Source organism: Amphiura filiformis, chromosome 17, assembly GCF_039555335.1.
Source record: "Amphiura filiformis chromosome 17, Afil_fr2py, whole genome shotgun sequence".
In the NCBI taxonomy this organism is placed as follows: domain Eukaryota; kingdom Metazoa; phylum Echinodermata; class Ophiuroidea; order Amphilepidida; family Amphiuridae; genus Amphiura; species Amphiura filiformis.
This window is the reverse complement of record NC_092644.1, coordinates 22244598-22266069: the sequence shown is the minus strand read 5'-3', so window position 1 is coordinate 22266069 and position 21472 is coordinate 22244598. Positions and strand designations below refer to the sequence as shown.

The 21472-nt window shown below is 35.9% G+C and overlaps 1 protein-coding gene across 2 annotated transcripts in view; it reads left to right on the top strand.

Moving 5' to 3' along the window:
- The window catches only part of LOC140137473 (uncharacterized), a 63181-nt gene extending 52490 nt beyond the window's left edge, over positions 1-10691 (top strand). Inside the window, exon 4 of one of the 2 annotated variants that reach the window (XM_072159177.1) lies at positions 9468-10691. In XM_072159177.1, the coding sequence (XP_072015278.1) occupies positions 9468-9914 (447 nt within the window). In that variant the 3' untranslated portion in view covers positions 9915-10691. Of the gene's footprint in view, positions 1-4671; positions 5170-9467 lie in introns of those variants that run through there. The other variant, XM_072159170.1, reaches the window with a different exon arrangement.
- Positions 10692-21472: the final 10781 nt, after the last annotated feature.

The window sequence follows — 21472 nt, the reverse complement described above, 5'->3', positions numbered from 1 at the left end:
ACAATTGTAGTAGATCCATTTTCGAACTATTGATCACACGGAATCCATCGTGGAGCTGTTTTCAACATTATTATTATCACACTTGCTCGAAAATCCAATGGTGGGTAAAAAGGCGATGTCGACCCTGGAAGTCAAAAATTGGACTAGCAAGAGCAACCGTTGGCGGCACGTTGTATTGTGAATCACGAGAATTAAATAACATTATGTTAAGGGGTACTACACCCCTCGATAAATTTGTGTCTATTTTTGCATTTTTCTCAAAAACTAAAAACACGCTGGTAACAAAATTTATGTATATTATAGGGGCAAGGAATCCAGTTACTACACTGACATTTCAGTGTCCCACGACAAGCGGTTTGTTATTTATGATAAAAAATAAGGTACCGCTAGGATGTACCTCATTTCCTGTCATATATACTGAACCACTTGTCTTGAATCACTGAAATTTCAGTGTAGTAATTGGATTCCTTGCCCCAATAATATACATAACTTTTGTTACCAGTGTGTTATTATTTTTGAGAAAAATGTAAAAATAGTCACAAATTTACCACAGGTGTAGTCAGGCTCAGATTGTTGAGGAAGTCGACGCACCCCCCAAATTTGGAAAAGTATACAAAAAGTCCAAAAATTTGAGTTTTTGCGAGCGAAGCAAACCAAAAAATCAGGGTTTTTACGCTTTTTTGGACAAAAAAGGTCCAAATTTTAGAAAGAAAGTCCACTTTTCACAAAATTTGCTAAAAAAGGTCCACTTTTTCAAAATCAGCACCCCCCCAAACGGGCCTGGGTGTAGTACCCCTTAAAATATTTGATGTCGAAAACGTTTTCACAAAGATGAACTGACACCACTGCACCGCAGAACATCAACCTCGCTCGTCACACAGCAGAGTCTAGCACCTTATAATCCCGGTCCCCGCACTCCGTGCATCCGCGGGTATTCATGCTTGTCGGTGAACTTTAAAAACACCCCCTTTTGCATCTCATTTCGCGAAGTTTTTAGGGGAAAAACACCCCTTTTTTTAGCGATTTCACGAATTATTTGCCCTTCGACAATACCCCTATTTTCGCTAAAACGCGAACGATATTTCTAATATGCCCTTTTCTGGCAAAAACGCGTAGGCTGCTCGATCAAAATACTCTTTTTTTTCAATTTCGCGAACACGTGGTTTGAAAAAACACCCTTTTTGTGTGTTTCATGAATCGCGTTTCTTCATCTGAAAACACCCCTTATTTCGCGAAATTTTCGACGAGCATGAATACCCGCGGATGCACGGAGTGCGGGGACCGGGCACCTTATCAAGTTAGCTAACTTGATTTCCAGCTATACGTAATGTATGTCAACAATGTGCAGTATGTAAAACCTTCCATATTCCTATACCAGTTTGTGTGCCACACCTGTGGGAGCAGATTTCATGATGATCAGCTTTTCTAGTGCACCCATCAAGAGTTAGCTATAAATACTTTCTACAGAAATACATCATTTAAGCTTCCAATATTACCTCAATTCATGTGTAATTTCTTCCCATTGCTTCTGCAGAGTGCCATTACAAACCCAAACGATGGAAGAAAATACACAAGATGTGGGTTCTACAACACCAAGCGTACATCAGATTACATATCTAATGTTATGTCTGCCATTCTTCTCAGTCCATCATCAGTAACATCATTCTCTCAAATGAGAAAAAGTGGGCCAAGATACTTGCGTAACATTAGTAAACTTGACTTCGCAACAGCCGCTATGAAATTAGACGAGGCAAATATTGGAGAGGTTACGGTGTCCGCTAAAACAGGTGTATCAACATTTATTAAAAAAGCACCAGATGAAGTGAAGGATATTGTTGAAGAGAAGTTTTCATCTTTATGTACATATGAGGAATACTATGACAGATATCATCAGCCTATACCTAAGTTCTTGTTGAAGAGTGTGAAAGGGAGAACTGTTATTGGCCTCTAAGAACTATTTTAATTGGTTCATGGTTATGTCATGCATTGAGCCAATCATAGATATGGTAAGAATACTCATTATGGCTGAAGAGGAAGATCTAAAAGCTAAATATTGATTGGTTACTCAGATGGTTTTCAAATGTAATTAACCAATCCGGTGCACTGTAAGAAAGACATGTGGGCCATTACGTATTTCTTTCAAGGAAGCAACACATTGATAAATTGGCCAACAGGAATAGAGATTTAGGCAATGCTTTGGTTTTGAAAACAATGTGTTGCTTTCCAAAGCAATATGTATTGTTTTCATATCTCAACTTTGGAGGCCCGTAAACCAATGCGCTGCTTTCTTAATAACCCAATTGCAAATTGATTTGAGTCTCCTAAGTTGAAAATGAATACAATTTGCAAAGCAACACAGTGTTTGCACTGCACTGCCAAAAGCTCTATTCAAGTTTTTTTTACACTTACTTCATGGCGTATTTCAAAAAGGCAAAATGCACAGTGCAGATGATGTTGCTTTTCTACATCATCTGCATTCCATAAATTTGCTATTATAGTTGTGCCGTTTCAGTCTTGAAAGTGCTAGCTGTTCATCATCTTTCCCCAAGTTTGATGCCATATGATTTAATTGCGTTAAGGCCAGTTAGAGTAGTTAGCTGTTGTGAATTGGTCAAACCGTGGTATCCGGTGAATAGTATTATAGGCATGTCACAGTGGCTGCACAATACTTCTGCCACACTGTGCATGCAAGCATAACAGTAAATTGAAAAGCGCGCGCATGAAAGTTGTTCAATTTTGGCAAACATCCATGCCGAAAAATTAATTTCCTCATATGTGCTATTTATCACAATTGTTTGAATTTTTGATATATGGTGTGTGAAACCTTTCTGTGACTACCATCGGTTTTTTTAAAAATAAATATTGCTTCGTTTAAGAGCTACTACCTATTTTTATGGATTGTTGAAGATCCCTCATAAATCAATAAATATAGGCCTTTTGAAAAATCAAGATCTACCACCATTTAGCTGAAATACTAATCTTTCTAAGCATGTAAATTATTTCCGTCGACAACGAATGGCACACTTGAGGAAAACGATTTGAAACAAAACATTTTTTAAGTGAGTTTAAAGGGAGTAATATTCCAAACCACAATAGCTCTAAGCCATTGTGTGTGTCCTAGGCCACACCATTTTTGTATACGCGGTATAATAGAGGGGCTGTTCCGTTTACGTTTCTCTTCCCATGTTAATCCAGATAACAAAATGTTAATTTAAAGTATCATTGCAAATGAATTTTTATTTTTACTTTTCGGATTTGGCTTTGAGCAATGGTGACACATACCATATTTACAGAAAAAATGAAAATTCTATTCCAGACACCGTCAAAATGTCAAAGTTGTTTTTTTGTATTATATTAAAGTAATTAACTGCAGATTCTTTACTCAACATCATAACAGGTTCATACTTGACAAATTCATGATGAATGAAAAGACTTTCATTAAACATCGAAAAAAAAACCAAAATTACTCATGCCTAATTTACATAATAATATCATGAATACATAATTAGCTGTAATAAGCTAATTTGCATAATTGATTACTTTTTGTGTATTTTTTGTTATCAATTGAAAGAACTTTGTATACATATGTTTGTGAAAAAACCGCACCCTGATATCATGTACGGTTTTCTTTTGGCATCAATTTTGCATATTAATTAGCTGAACTTAGTAATTTTTTCAACTTTTATTTGTCTGCAGATTGGCGAATTGCTAAAATAGTATATTTGGTTAATTTATTATAATTATTCAATGATAGATTTTTTAATTTTGTTTTCTTGACGAAGTTAAAAAAGATAGGCAATTAACCTGTGATACTTAAATTAACGTTGCTTTTTCAAGCAAGTGTCCAAATAAACCTTCAAAATCTCGAAATGTGCCAATTTTGTCATTATAGCAATTTGTGGCAGATTTGCATTCCATTTATGAGCATCTTAAAATTGACACTACGTCACAATGCATTGACCGATTTCAATTCGGTTTTTGATTTTGATGCTTTAATAAAGGTCATTCATGTAGAAACATTAAATAACGTGTTTCTGCTGCCCTTATTTTTGAGGTGATATACCTACTAATAGTAATGACTTCTGGCAAAAATTGTGCTTATTTTGAAGCGGTCTTGACGAAAAATTCAAATATCGCAGTTACACTTTTGTAGGTCTAGTGGTTCTTGTGTTAAGATGTAAAGAGTGTCAAAACTAAACATCTCCATAATACAACATATCTCAAGAACCACAATTTTTTAAAGTGCATGTTTTGCATTCCATATACCCTTTCAAATCTTCAAGGTGTAACTTTACAAACTTTTCATTAATCCCCTAATCCAGACCACTGACACTGTGAATCCAGACAATGAAAATTTTTTTTTTTGTTGTTGTTGTTTTTATTAGTTGAACTACAATGACTTCTCTGACACACCTTAAAGGAGTTGTTCACCATCTTTCCAGAGTTTAGTATACCATACAATATTTAACTGTGTTAATTTACCTACATAGACCTATCCACATTGTTTGTAACTAAGGGATAAGTTTCTTTGTACTATTTCCACCTGTAGTACTAGTAGGGTAAAATAATAACATGTTATAATGCATTCTACTCTATGGCAATATTGTGGAACAGTTTTATGCCTAACTTTGCAAAACTATCCACTTTTTTTATTATTGTTTATTACCACAGGCTAGGAAAAAGGACCAAAGGCAAAAGAGATGGGAATACTACAATCGCGCGATAAAACGATCACCCACGAAGCGTCTCATGATGGCTGGTATTCTTCTGAGCCCATCACCAGTAAACTCATACCGTGCATTCAAGCAAATGGGACCTATGGATCTCCGCAACCTCACCAAAGAACAGTACATCGATGCTGCCAGAGAGTTAGCACAAGCAGGTGTGGGAGTAGTAGTGACGTCAGAAAACGGTGGTGTATCATATGTGAAAAAAGTGCCACAAGAAATTCAAGATCGAGTGGAGGAAAACTTTGCTGATCTGTGCACTTTTTCAGAATATCGAAACCGCTTTTATTTACCCGTACCTAGGGCGGTTTCCATTACATGGGAGGTGCAACAAAAACTGCAAGAATTGGGTGTTGATGATTTTATTATCAAGTCAAAGAAGACGTCAAAGACCATCAAGTTTAAAAAGCAACCTAAACTGTGATACTGGTATTGCTCTTCATAGCTAATCATATTCAATCTTTTAACAACCTGTCAGTACAAATGATGATACATGGAAGTGCCATACATGGGTTACATTCTCTGCTGTTTAGTATATCAATGACCCCTTTTTCTAGACCAATTTGGAATGGATGGTCTTTTTTTCCTAAATTTGTCCTTAATTCAGAAATTAGCCTATTTTATCTAACTAGCAAAACTTTAAAATATTTGCCAAGAATGTTGGGAAAGGTTATGAAAACTTTTGACAAACATTGTGACTTTTGGCATAGCGATGGTTCTTCATTTCTTCGAAAATTGGTAGTTGGGTCAACTTTCAAATTAGCAGCAGCACACTACCCACACCAAACTTGAGTACCCAGGACAATCTTTCCCTCACCACAGTATTTAAGATTGAAAGTCAAATCGGTCTTTTCTTTGAGAGCAGATGATACATAGACAATTAGAATAAAAGTTCATAGAATAAAAGTTGATTTGTTAAAATAGAAAAGGTGGGTTTTTTCACGATCAAAAAACTGATACTCACTCAGAAATATTTCAATTCCTGTCAGGAATCTTGATCATTCTGGTGTTTCTAAATATTATTAGTGTTACTAGTAATTCCTGACAGGACTTGAAATATTTCTGAGTGAGTATCAGTTTTTGGATCTGAAAAAAGAACATTTTCTACCTGTTTGACCAATGACCGATCCTGATGAATTTGTTTCAAAAACTCATTTGTGTCTATGTATTGGGCTATTCCAGTTGAAATCCATACAGGGAGTGTAGATTTCAAATGGATTCACCCATTCAGATAACCCATTTGAAATGGTGTGGAAGATGAAGGTTGTCTCTTCCATAGGGGGTGTATGAATTTCAATTGGAATGTCCATCATTGCTTTTTAATCTGTGGATGTTGTATTTCTTGAGCAATTCGCTGTAGAAGTAGTGACGTAACAGGATTAATTACCGTGAGGTGAGTGACTATAGTCGAAAACAATTTTTGAATGTATTGTTGTGCACTATAAGTAGGCTGTACTTATCACATTCAAAAACTGTGTTACGCCTATTGCTATGGTAATTCTGTTTCATCATTACGTCTACGGTGAACAGCCAATAGTCAAGCAATGTGAATATCTGCATGTTATTCTTATAACATTGTCCATTTGCTTTTTTGACTGAGAGTTATAACTGTGGGGCAAATGATACAGTTGTTGCTCAGCAAACACAAAAAATGTATTTTAAAATGTTATACATCTGTTGCCATTGTGTTGTGATGTTGGTTAAGATATTTAAATGTTGGGTTATATAAAGTTCAAGAAAATACTTTTAAATTGTTTTATTATTTAAAACACTGAAACAACTTTTTTTTATGTCAAAATGTTATTGAAAAATATTTTTAGAAAAATGGTTTTTGCAAAATATTTTGTGAACACTTAAATAACATCATGTTAGAATGTTTTGCAGTAACTTTGCAACATGATTTTGAATGTCGTTTTATACACTTTTTATAACCGGACATTTGAACTTTTTCTGTAAAACGTACTGAGGCTGTATCAAAATGATTGGTACCTGAAAAGAAACATGCACAAGTGTTAAATATTGCCATAAAGTAGGCAATGTTTTATACGCATTTGTACTCTGATTGATAACAGGTCCAAATTCCATGATGCTGAAACTGATTAGCAATGATGGCTAACAATGTCAAGTTCATAAGAATTTTCTGCTCAACAACTATACTGGCTGTAGGATTTTTATTTACCGCATGTGACATCTTTTTGAACTAATTTCTGGGGATTTCCAATTTTCTGCTAAATATGTCTATTTAATTTTAAATTAAATGGTCATGAAGCAATAAGTTTTCACTTTGATTAAACATATTTTTATCTCTAGCATTTTCTTTTTAGCATAGGCTAGTCCAATTGAAATCCGTATTGGATATATGTGACACGATCTGGTCCATGTGGGCCAAAGGCGGCAAATTTGAAACTGAGATAAAGGTAAAAATATGGAGCAAAAAACGATAAAATACATAAGAAAATACACATCACAAAGCTTCAGAACTTTAGAACCTATGGTGTTTTCAGCATATAATAGCCTATTGTTTGTATAAGGTAATAATTATATGAACTCAATTTTCAAAAATGCCTCCTTTGGCCCCCATGGACTAGATCATGTCATATATATCAAATATGGTCCAGTTTCAGTGACACATTCATAATGAAAGTGTCACTGAAACTGGACCATAATGACATTATACCAAATGCAACAAAATAGGATCCACAACATTGAAGTTCCCCATAATGCTTTTTGAAATAAGGCGAAAAATATTTTACAAAATGTAAAAAGTTGCTGAACCAATTTTATCAAACAGAGTGAACAGGGACGCTATAAATTGGTCCAGATGTGTAAAACAAATAAGATTTCTTGTAGTTGTGGATCCTATATTGTTTGGGACTGTAGGAATAACTGGAAGGTACATAGGAATAAGCCATTGTGGCTTGTGCCACATCATATTCTGTAGGGTTAAAATCACCTTTCTGCAGTGGTGGTGGCACCAGAATTAATTTGTGTGCCAGTGGTTTAGAAATATGTATGATGCTCTTAAAAGACCACAGTCAGTGTGGTTTATCAAATGTCACATGCTCACTGCCACTTAGTACCTTTGTGAATGGGGTGGAACATCTTTGACAAAATGTACTGTTTGAATTTGCAACTTTTCAGCTTGCACCAAATTTCAGTTATCAAATCTGGATCGTTCCTATAACTTTAATCAAGTTGTGTTGAAAATAAGACCACTGCAATAAATGGTGACTTTCTCTTTATAAGTTGTTTGCATAATATGTACATGTACATTGTACTTTTGTTGGTATTGTACATATCATTTTATACATGTGAATAAGCTTCATATACTCTTAGAACCACATAGCCAATCAGAAAAGCTGTTAGAAAAATATGCAGAGTGCATATAAATATTGTATAATTGCACTCATGAGCAGTTTGTTGTGCTTATATAGCCTCGGGCAGAAATGTGGCCTAGTAGTGTAATTCCTATATTTCTGACTTTCCAGTGTTGGCAGGTGTGTAGTGTAGCCTTTCATCTAGAAGAGGCCAAACGAAATATGGCTTTCACACATTTTGTCCTGGTATCTCTAGACTGTATGCCACTGTGTGGCTATATACTTGTTGACAATCTCCAGCAAACAGACAGCCAATTTATTATATGCAGTACCTTGTATGTATATTTTTATAGTTTTGCAGTCGTAATAAATATAAATAAATAAAAAAGACAGCCACTTATTTTTGCTACATAGGCTAGACCCTTATTATCATTGATGTTATAATGTATTTACTTATTTGCTTGTTGACAACCTCCAGACCACAGTCATCGAATTAGTACTAGACCCTTGTTATCATTCATGTTATAATTATATGTATGCCAGGTTGGATTTTCAGTGGCAGATTCGAATCACACATGCTAACTTAATCCCGCAGGGTGTATGCACAATTTACAACACAAACGTAAAAAGTGTGATTTGTCCATACGCTGGCACGCAACCGCGTAAGCGAATCAATTTGGATCTGCCACAGCAATATCCTACATGGGGCTACTGTCAACTAGAGATGAGACACTATAATTACTTATTTTAGTATACCTTGCTTGATAAGTGTATTGTAACAGGAAAGAAAATCACTTTCAAGTATTATTTTTCTTTTCCTGAATTACCCTTTGCCTGTTTTCATCATGCTTTTGAATATTTAGTAATTCAAATAAATATCATGATTAATACAAGAATAAAGAAACTGTGCATTCTTAGCAAATTATTTTTGTGATTCAGGATGTTGTAAATTAGGCCTATAATAAAAAGAAAGGTTTGCTATAGGAAATTATGATGCAATTTTATCAGTTTAGTCGTCGAGCCATAAAGAAAAAGGAAAAGTGATCCCGCTCAGGAATTGAACACAGGACATATGGTCTCTCGTAAACCAGAGGTCATATTTCCTCCTTTAATAATGGCTCAACGGCGAAACTGATAAAATTGCATTATACAGTTTGCTCAAAGCCACGTTTTTACAGTAAATGTTGCAACTCTGTACACTCAAATGTTGCAAGTAGGTAAGTTGTTGGTGACATTTGATACTGGTCTTCAAGACTTCAAAGCTAAAGTTCATGGATTCCTGAACAACTTAAGTCTTTCCTACTTATAAGCTATATTATAAAAGGTTTATACATGTAATGTTGTTATGCCATCTTTGCATGGTTTATCATGTATTGCAAACAAGAACCATTAATGTTGTAATACATTTTAATTCTTTCAACAGATAAACCCAACATCACATCAACCACCCAGAGCAAAGCCACCAACACACCATCGTCAAAAAACTACCCTAGAAGTGATGTCTTACATTCTTCATAGCGCTTCACCTTTACACACCTACCGTTGCATAGGCCGAGGACCACTACACATACGTATTGTAAGCAAAGAACAATACACAGATGCAGTTTCTTCACTAGAAAAACTCAATTTGGGCTACATATTGAGGACACCTGGTAAGGCGGTGTACTTTATCAAGCGAAAACCAGAAGAAGTTGGGCATATATTACGAGAGCACAAAGAATTGAAGATCACGGAGGAGAGATATGCATTAAGATTTCATATGAATGTACCAAGTTCAATAACATTGATACCAGTATTGAGAATGGAATTAGATTCTTTGGGTTATTCCTGGTTGGTGCAGAAAGTGTGGGAATATCAAAAGAAATTATAGATCAATATCATGATGAAACAAAGTTCATTTACCATGTTTACTCTATTCAGGAATTCAACCACTGTGCACTTTTCTAGCTGTACCACTTTTAGTGCACTTTTGCAAGTGGGGGGATAGGGTTAAAAAAACATTTCTTGAAATATAGTGAATCCAGCACCTTTTGGCGACAGAATAAATTTATGGTACAAATGTGCACGGAAATTTTTAACATATTGAAGCTTAAATGGTGAAATTATGGCGCAAAAGTAGAATAAATTTGCGCAAAGAGTGCAACAATTTGCACCCTTTAGGCCAAAATGGCCAAATATGAGGCTAATTTGGTCAGAAACCCACATACAGGCATCAACATTGGGGAGGGGGGATGATTGTATGGACCAATCCCCCTTATCAAAATATTGGAGGGATTTATTTGGCACAAGCTGACATTATTCCCCCAAGCTATATGCATTTGAATGACTAAAAGTAGAGTTTTAAAAGTGATAAGTTTGGATATTTACTCCTGACAGATCTGTGCTCATAATCTGTGTGTATCAAGGGAATAGTCAATGTAAATTTTGACACTTAAAAAAGCTTGCTTTTTTATTAATTGCTATAAGTTCATAAAGTTGCATCATAGCGAATGAGGTAACAAAATACAAAGAACAAGTATCCATCAATCAACTACGGTAATTTAGTTTTAGTGTCTTTAAGGGAAGGGGTATGAAGGTTTGGACAGTATTTATTGTGGGACATTAGAGCACATCAGACATATGGAATTGCATTCTGAATACGAAGAATGTCCTTCTGATATCATATAATTTTGATTTTTTGAAATTCGCAATGTAATACACATTTTATGGCAAATCAATAAAAATTGAGATTTTTGATATTCAACAGTACTTGGAGTAAACTTAAGAAATCTGATGATTAATACTTAAAGTGAATGTAGGTGGGATGAAAAGCCGACGAACAATTGAAAATTTTGATCTTTCGTATTGAAGATATGGATTTTTTTTCCCAAAACACCAAAAAATTAGGTCTTTTTGGGAAAAAATCCATATCTTCAATACGAAAGGTCAAAATTTTCAACTGATCGTCGGCTTTTCATTCCACCTACATACACTTTAAGAATATATCATTAGATTTATATAATTTACTTCGAGGAATGTTATATATCAAAAATAAAAATATAAATTTGTATAATTTGTCATAAAATTTGTATATCATGATTTTCAAAAATGAAAATTATTTGATATCAGAAAGACATGCTTCAGATTCAGAATGCAATTCGATAGGTCTGAGGTGCTCTCATGCAGAGCTGCCAACTCTCCCTCTTTTCGCAGGAGACTCCCTACTTTTAAACCTTCAGAACCCTTAATTTTTGGTCATCTCCCTGAAAAGGAAATGGTTTCATCCATTAAGACATTTTGACAAATCTCCCCGATTGCAACAGGAAATCACCCTTTTTTCAAAATTCAAATGTTGGCAGCTCTGTCTCATGTTCCATTAAAAATACTGTCGAAACACTCAAAATGCTCATTCCAGATCCCTTAAGAGAATGATTTTGTAAGGATACTTTTGTGAGGAGTACATGTAAATTATATACACATACATCAGGGAGTGCCTTTTCGTACCTTATTGGACCATCATATTAAATCTTAATAAGTTTAAATGGGTGACTAGTCTGTGTCACAGCCTGTAAAACAGATCAACTGCCATGCAATGTACAGGGTGAGTGATTAGCGCCATGTTTTTCAGGTTCGGACTCAGCGCATCCATTTTTCAATTTCTGTCCTACGCACTAACGCAGTGTCAGACTTTTGCAATGTTTTCCATTTTTTGACAACAATAAATGACATGGTAAACAAGTTTGTCCATCAACTCAATTCAAATGTTTCTTTAATATGATTTTAGAGCGCGAAGCGCTGTCATGAAAAAGAGAGCAACATATTTACTTACATATTTACAGTAATTATGTACATTTACAAAGAATATGAGGGAAAATACCTCGAAATATAAATAACACAATATATAAAACATGAAAATAGTAGTTTGTTTATATTTACATTGTCATAAGTCATTTATCTTGCGCTATTCCTTTCTAAGTCATTTATGTTACAATAGAAAGACAATTTTGAGTTTCAACTACAAGAACTACTAGACCCATGAACAAATGATCAAGACAAGGGACAACAGGTATATGACCCCCTGTACATGGGACTGATGGCTTAGCGTCCCCTGCAATGGTTGGGGCATACTCAAATGGTTCATTTACTGAAATATGCCTACCATGCAGCTCTCAGAAACAAACGTTCTAAAAAACCTTAAAGAACCCTTTTATATGGAACCCTCTAGAAAAGGGTTCTTTTATCCTTTGGAGAACCATTTTTGTTTCATTACAGAACCATTGCGGGTTTCATATAGAGGACATATTTTGGAACCCATTTTTCTGAGAGTGTGGGGGAGAAGTTGTAACCTTTTAGCACTGTAAAATGAGAAACATAGCAAAATATAAACATTAAGGATAAACAACATCGGCATTACTTATATGATTGTCTGTTAGAATAATCTTAAAGAAACGGAGCTCAGACAAACTGGCATTATAATAAAGGAGAGAGAAAATAAGAACAGTTCGGATTCGAACCAGCGTGCACTAACGATTACATGTCGTACAGCTCACCACCACACGCCACAACAGCTCATGGCGGATCTACCGGCGAATTGAACATGTAATGATTTTATTCTCTCGAATTCGCCGTTTTTTTCTCTCCTTTATTATAATGCCAGTTTGTCTGAGCTCCGTTTCTTTAATTATTATATATTTTCTCAGGCATGTATCCTCTGGATCCTCGCATTTAGGGATTCAATCATGTTTCACCGTTGTTCATCACCGTTTAACAACGATGCGGCTGCGTCGTCTGCGTGGTTTACTTTGCGAGTGCAGCTTTAGCTGCCCGAGCGAAAGTAAACCACGCAGACGCTGCCGGACGCGAGTTGTTAAACGGTGATGAACAATGGTGAAACATGATTGAATCCCTTTCAACAACGAAAAGAAGCTAAAGATCGTATGATTCCCGATTATTTCACGAGGAATATCACTTAATCATTGCCACTCATCTTTACAAAAAACTTCAATAATTTCTCTGTTGATATCAGCAATAAAACTAGGGCCTACAGAATAAAACGGCAATGTTTAGCCGCTACCTGAAAAATATTGAATTCAACAGCTCTCAGATTCAACTTGCAAGCTTGCACACGCATTAATTGCACGCAAAAAAGTTCCAGACATGGCGAATACGCTATAGTAAAAGTGTGGATTCATCATGGTTTAACAACGGTTGGCTCCTGTACAAAGGTATAGGAAGAGTTGTTGAATTAATATTTAATGTCTCATATTGACTGATTTTCTGCCAGGACACAGCAGATAGGCCGCCCTCTCTAATTATGATTAGAATAATCTTGATATAATTATTCTACCAAATAAAAAGTATAAAAATATGTGTCTCATACAAATATATTTACAGCACCATTGTTACAATGTTACAAATTCATCCATCTTGTCTACTGGTAAGATAAATTATTAAACTAAGGCTGCTGAGTGTAGAAATCGCATCAAATAATTAAGAAGTAAATGAAGCTGAAATAAGACAGCCCAAGCAAAAACAATGGTATAAATGACAGGTTATAAAAATGTTAAATGACATTCATAAAACAATTTGAAAATGTGATGCAAAACTTTCTGACAGAATGTTATCAAAATTAACAAAATATTTTGCAAAAATATTCGCCCAAAATATTTTACAACAACGTTTTAAAAACATACTCATGATCTTTATATAACCCGATATTTAAATGTTATTAAAACGTTTTGAATAAATGTTTAAGAACATTTTGTGTTTGCTGGGCCTCTATGTTAAAGAGCAATGCATCTATTTCTTCATCATGTGACTCCTCGGCACAACTGAGCCCGGATGTCGCCAATCATCATTTTTGAGATATTCAACCAAAATATTCTGCTTGAAATTAGCTTTTTTTTAAATGATGTATATCATGTATATAGTACTTGACATTTAAGTAGTGAAAAATCAATAAAACATTCAATAAATCCTTTGTTTCCTATTGTTTATTGGTAAGTTCAATGGAGCATATCTTAATAGTGGAATTTGCCGGAATACAAGTAACACTCTTGATGTTGATGCCAGAGTCCAACTGGCTAGAAGAACTATGTATGCATTAATGGGTGCGGGGCTCCATGGAAGGAATGGCCTTGCACCACATATATCTCACCACATCTGGTCAACTTATGCCCTACCTAGAATGTTGTACGGTCTTGATGCCATTTGCTACAAGCAGGCCGATATCGACAAACTTGAGAAGTTTCAGCGTAAGATACTACGGCAACTTCAATTTTGCCAAAGTCACCAGCCCCTGCGAATGCTGCCGTCTATGGCCTACTAGGTGCAAAACCAGTCGAAGCCTGTGTTGATGCTGCCATTCTTTCACTTTTTGGAAGCATTGCTAGAGATATGAGCTGCACTGAAAGAGAACTCGCTATCAGGCAACTTGCTGTTAAATCATTCAACAGCAGGTCATGGTTTATGAAGGTGAGGAAAGTGCTTAACAAGTATCATTTACCATCAATCTATGATGTCATTGCTAACCCCCCTGAGAAAAACAAGTGGACTTCTCAAACCAGTGGAGCTATCAGTGCTGTTTGGAATGAAAACATGCAAAGTGAAGCACAGATGAAATCATCTCTTAACCATATTAACACTAGCAACTTTCAAATAGGCCACCCACACCAAGTATGGACAGCTCTTTCCACTAATCCTCGTGAGGCGACTCATGCCAGCATCAAAGCCAGACTGCTTACCAATACATATGTGCTCCAGTGCAACAGAGCTAAGTTCAACCAGTACAAGACCAATGACACTTGTCTGATGTGTGAGATAGAGCCCGAAGACAGATGTCACTTTCTTATCAGATGCACCGAACTCAACCAACAGAGATCTTACTACATGAAACTGCTTAAGCACGAGCTGCTCATGATTTGCTCTCAAAGTGAAGTTGACACAGTCTTCAGCAACCAGAATCTTCTGCTCCAGCTCATTCTGGACTGCTCCCATCAAGTTATCAGAAGGGCCATGACTTCAGAGTTTCAACTTGCTGAAATTGTGGAACCTATTAGCAGGAAGCTGTGCTTCGCGCTCCACAGACAACGTAGCATGCTCTTGGAGAACCTGTCTAAACCTTAGTGTTCTTATATGCATCGTATTTAAAGTCTGGAAACCTATGTTTCCTGACACCCAATTTGACCCTTTGTGTATTCTAATGTTTGCTGAACTTATATTTCTATGTATGTTTTATCATGTTTACATGAATAAGGTTCATTGTATATTTCTATGCCATGTACTGACTCATATTTATATTTATATAATTGTGGTTTCTGTGTTTATTCATGCACCCCAGCACGTTATATGGTATTTATTGTATCCCTAAAGTGTGCCAGTGTTTGTACTATTGTGCTTTTTGCATAATCCCAATGACATACATGTTGTATTGCAGTTAGGCATCCACAATAATGCATGCCCCTTGCAAGGGCTCTCACAAACTCACATTTTTGCATGACCCTAATCAGATGCTCAATATTATCATACATGTACATGTAAACTCATACTCCTCCGTTGCATCTGCATTATTGCTCCTCACCTGAACTTTCCCTTGCCTGGAGGTGTGCAGTGAGCCTAACAATTGAATGTTTATGGTGGTGGTCGGTGAACTGTGGTGAAACCAGTGACAATTGTTAATTGTTGTTCTACATGTAACTTTTTACGCTATATCAGCGGTGCGCCTGAACAAAAGGCGGGATCTCCCATACAGGATACAGGATACAGGATACTGGCGACATCCGGGCTCAGTTGTGCCGAGGGGTCACATATATACCATATATACAGGCAATTGTGTCATTGAAAATATCTTGACAAATCCTATCAGATAAAATTGTGTACACATTGTGTATACAGGCTGGATCAAAATGATTGGTACCCATCAGTTTTGATGTTTATTGAAAAGCCTGCTTCTTAATTCTATATGCAACATAGGATCTTCTTGAAATGACAATAATTCAGAGTTATCTCTGTTTATGACATTAATAAACAAATTATGTGGATCCTATTGCATTTTCATATGGCAGTCATGTCCATATCACTAGAAACTAATAGGTACCAATCATTTTGATACAGCTTGTATTATCTTTAATTGTAAAGATAATAGCCTGATAATAACATTATTGACATTATGTACTAAACAACTATAAATCATAAATGCATAGCAAAATTGGAACTGAAACACAAATCCTGTGGTTATGAAAACATGTAGTATAATGCTATGGCATACAATGAAAACTGTTAATTGCAATCAAAACAAAGAAAGGTTTTATTTGAAAATCAAATCTAAAAGTAATTGTGTCTTTTATAATCATACAAAATAACAAATATGTATAAACATAAAATGTATATCACCGCTGGGCGAGGAAAACCTCATAATACGTAATTCCAAAGTTCAAATGCAAAACCTAATGCAAAATTATTTTCGTGTGTGTCAATTTGCAAAAAGTGTCTAAACACGGCTCTGCATAAATTTAAGTGTCTGTAAATAACCAAATAAGTATAACGCCCGTATAACTATTAATTTGAAACCTTTTGGAAGGTCTCATGCAAAAAGAAGAAATTGTTACATATATGAGGTTTTGCTATTGTACATTGTTTTACTACATAGAAGGTTTTGACTTCAGAGGTCAAATTTACATGATATTTTTCCTGCCCAGCGATGATATAGAAAACCCCAAATAACATGAATAAACCTAACGGAATTAGCAAGTGATAAAATTGTCATCCACAGAAATTAAGACTGATTCAATTAGGAAAGAAACAAATTACTACTGCAAAGTTGAATTAATGTATACACATTATGCAATATTGTAAGATTTCTGTCAATAAAATGTTATCCCAAAATGATGACAATGCTAGTATTAAAGCCTTAATATACGATTTCGGTCACATTCTAATTTGGTCATTTTAAGTCATACTGGTGAGCTAAAATGAAAGAAAACTGATCTTAAAATCTTAGCCGCTTAACTTTTGTGTTCTATGGAGGATTTAAACTTGCTCTGTTGTCCTAATAACACAATGAATTTGGCTGAATTCAATTAGGTGTAAGCTGGGACGCATGCATACAAATATGCCAAAAACAAATTTTAAGGGCTCGGATAGCAACGTTTGCACAGTACTTTTTCTGGGACATGAGAACACATCAGACATAAAATTTTAGGTCTTTCAGAATGCAATTCAATATGTCTGATGTGCGGTCATGTCCCAGAAAAAATACTGTGCAAACATTGCTATCAGAGCCCTCGAAAGATCCTACATTTATTTCAAATTTATTTATATTACATTACATAAGGCTTACATTATTACATTACAATCCTTAATATCCATCACATTACATTACATTCAGGTGCGTACCCAGGATTTATTTGCGGGTGTGGGACTTCCAAAAAAGTTCATTTTTAATGAAAAGTGCGCTTATGCAGATTTTTGGTTAAAAGTGGACCTAAACTTTAAGCCCCCAAAACTTACACTTTTTTGGACTTTTTGAAGGCCTTATGACCAAAAAGTGGATCTTTTGTCAAATTTCTCCCACTTTCAGACCCTATTATTGGAATAAATAGCAAATAGTGGACTTTTATGGATTTTTTGGGAGAGAGTTCTGCTGCACCCCCCCATGTATGGGCCTGGTTACATTACATTACATTACATTACATTACATTACATTACATCCTGTTTGTCCATGATATTTACATTACATCACATATGACCTGCATTATATTGCATTACATTACATAATATCATTACATTACATTATATTACATTACATTACATTACATTAAATTGCATAAAACCTGCACTATTACATAATTGTACATTATTTACAATATTTTTGTAAGCCCTGTCCGTTTTTTTGTTTTGTTTTTCAACAATGTGTTCAATCAAAATCCCGTAATAATAATACCATATCGGTGTATAAAACTAGTGAATCAGTGGCCTTGCTACATGAAGCATTATAGTCTGTGTTACAGACTGGGAAACTGATTACCCACGAGCTACCAACATGTGTAGGAGTACAGCATGGTAATCTCGACTCACGATCCTTGCTGAGGGGGGGTCGCGGCTGTTTTTTGCGCTCGCGGCTTCGCTGATCGCCGCTCCCGCGACCCCCCCTCGGCAAGGATCGTGAGTCGTCTTTGACAAAGACTAGAAGCATTAGGGCTTGAAAGAGAAGAGAGGTCCTGCATGGACAAGCTGTTCAAAATGAACTAAGGGTTTTGGTAGCCCTACCACAGGGCCTTTTTTTAAAACAAACTATATACTCAAAAAAACCATGTAAAATCATGAGAACTGCTAAACCCAGTGACCGCTCACCCCGAGAAATTCTCAGGGTGAGCGGTCACTGGGTTGTGAGCTGTCACTGGGTTTTTCAGTTCTCAGGATGGTGTCTTGTAGTATATGGTTTGGTTTTTTTTGGTGTTTTTTAAAGGCCATGTAGGGCTAGGTTTTGGTAAAACAGGTAAAAAAAAGAAATTGAAATAATGTGCAAAACCATTAATTTTTTATCGTTTTATATTTTTCCCGACGTGTGTTTATAAACATATCAGACCAGGTTTATCGACTAATAACACAACACACTCATCTTTTATCAATGTACATGTCAAAAATTATAGTCTTATTGAAATTCTATAAGCTTTCCACATCTCAACTTAATAATTCATATATTTGAAAAAGAAATGTACGTATGTTACAATGTAAGCTTGCATTATGATATGGTTTAAGGTAAAGTGTTCACTGGCCAGAATACCCAATTGTTTCGCAGAGGTAGGGCAAGCCCTGGGCCTCAAGGAAGAACAGATGATTAATTGTGTTTTCAACTGATTGAGTGTCCCAGGTTAAAGAAGAAATAAAACAAAACAAAACAAAGTAAGACTCCTCAGTATGACCTATAGTATACTGTGGGATGGTTCAGCATAAACCGGTACCATTTTTTCGCGTAGGTGGAGAGAGACAAAAGAGGCTAAGGGGCCTTGCCAAAGTGCACAACAAGATGACAGAGAGATTCGAACCTGCAACATCACAATCATGAACCAAAGCCTGTACTCGACCCATCAAATTGCAAAATTCACCATAATTTGGGGCTAGAATAGGATACATTTGAAAATTTTGCGCCCACGACCCAGTTGAAACAGAACAAAATATGCTCGTCCCCCACCTTAAATTCGCCACCACTGTATAAATCCGTTGTAAAAAAAAGTTGGGGTGATGAATTGGAGGTGATGTTAAAGCCGTACGTAGGGCGAGATACGAAGTGCGATCCTATCAGCGTGGATCTAGGTCTGAAGGGCCTCTGGGCTGGTATATGGTCCAGGGGTTTACCCCGGAAGCTGTTTACATTAACCAAAGCTGAGATGCATAGTGCCCACATTTGGCATAGGCCTACTGTTATACGAATCACAAGTAAATACAAATTCTTTTGGGCAAATATGATTTCAACTGGTTAATTGTCTTCTTCACACTTTGTGGTGGTTTTGTTGTTTTTTAGGAATATCTCGGACCCCGTCTCGTAAATTTTAAGGAAGATCTCAGCCCACCGGAGTCTATACCGGACACCATACAGACTCCCCCACACACACACACACATACATTAAGGTTGTCAAAATGCTCTCAAGACTCTCAACAGAATGATCAAGGAGTCCATAGCGATATAAAAAAAAAAGAACAGCAATTGAAATTAAACAGAGACGGGCCGAGATCTTTCTAAAATTTACTAAAGTCTTTTAGAAACACCAAAACCATCCAGGTGTCAAGAAGACAATCAGCCAGTCACTACCAACGGATTGAGGCTTCTTAGTAGGGCCTATTCATCTGTTTTGTCCGATTTGAGTGCTGACATGTTGGACATAATGGCTTTTCTATGTGTTTAGTTTAGAATCATTGTCCCATGTTCTTTTCCTTTCTCTGTTTCCTTTCTGTTCTTCTCCTTTCTTTCTCATTCTATCTCTCCTTCTCTCGTCCCCTCTCACTCTCATTCTCCTTCCCATCATATTTATCTTTTTCTAATCCTCTTATCTTAATTTCTTTCTCTTTATTTCTTTCGTTTCAATTTCTCTCTCCCTCCAGGCCCCCGGCCCCCTAACTCAACACAAAAGTTGGCAACCATGAGAGTTACCAAAAAGTGCGGAAAAGGGGTAACTTTTTACCAGTAGCAAGGACCGCTGAAATTGGCAAAATAGGGGTATTTAAGTTGGACTGTCCATGAGATTTGACTGTGAAATCAGCAAAATAGGGGTATTTAATTTGCACTGTCCGCAAAATTCGGATAAATGGGGTACTTGAGAAAATCTAGTAATTTTTTGGCAATATTTAGTGTCATTGAAAAAGGGGTGTTTGAAATTCTAGTCATTTAAAATGGGTGTTGGAAATTGTAGTCATTGAAAACCACAAAAAAGGGGTTGTTTTTGGCCCAATTTTGTCCTCGATTTTGTATGAAAAAGGGGGTGAATTTGATGAAAAACCATTGCAAAACTTTTGTGTTGAGTTGGGGCCGGGTCCAGGCCCCCTCTCACTCTCTATCTCCTCCTCTCTTCCTCACTCCTTCCCTTCATTCTTTCTTGCTTGATTGTTAGCTTCTATCTGGCTTGATTGCTTATCATATGCCAATCTCCTTCTTAAAATTAAATTCAATATGGCAAATAAAAATTCGTGAAATTGAAGTAAACACTTATCGGCCTATTACACATGTTACATGTATAAAGGTAGCATGTATCACTATACAATACTATTCACAGTAGTAACAATACTATTTATAGTCATACGGACAAGGCAGCCTTAATAATATATTCTCAGATATATCATCGATCAGCAAGGCAAGGGCATTTAATTTATTTAAATAAAGCACCTAAAACTAAAATAAAATTTTTTGCCATGACCCCTTTAATTTTTTTCTGAAAAGCAAAAATGCAATTCGATAATCATGAAAGTCAATTTAACGCGGTGCAAGCTTGATAATGGGCAAATATGTCAAAAGCTGCCCAACTTGTTTTCTGGACGATTCAGTCAATTGGGCATACTGTTTGAGCCCGAGCTAGTAAAGAATCAAGTACAGTTGTTGGGTGGGGTTTTTTTCAGTTCGCTGAGATAGTACCAATTCCACTGCGAATAGTTGATGCCATAATCCCTTTTTATTTTTTTCTCTTAAAAGCAAAATTGCAATTGGATAATTTATTTGTTATAGTCTGTGTAGGTTTCCTCGGTGCACGTTAGAAAGTCTAAAAGTTGGGATCGTGGTGGACCAAGACTTGGTAAGTTTTTGATTGAGTATTTACAATATTATAAATACATATTGACTCATTCTGAAACAATAATGTTCTCATTTTAACTCTAAGGGAACAACATTTTTCTAAGAGATGTTCAAATTTGTTGCAAATTATTTGAAAAGGGATCGTTTTGTAACATGAATGTATTATAAAA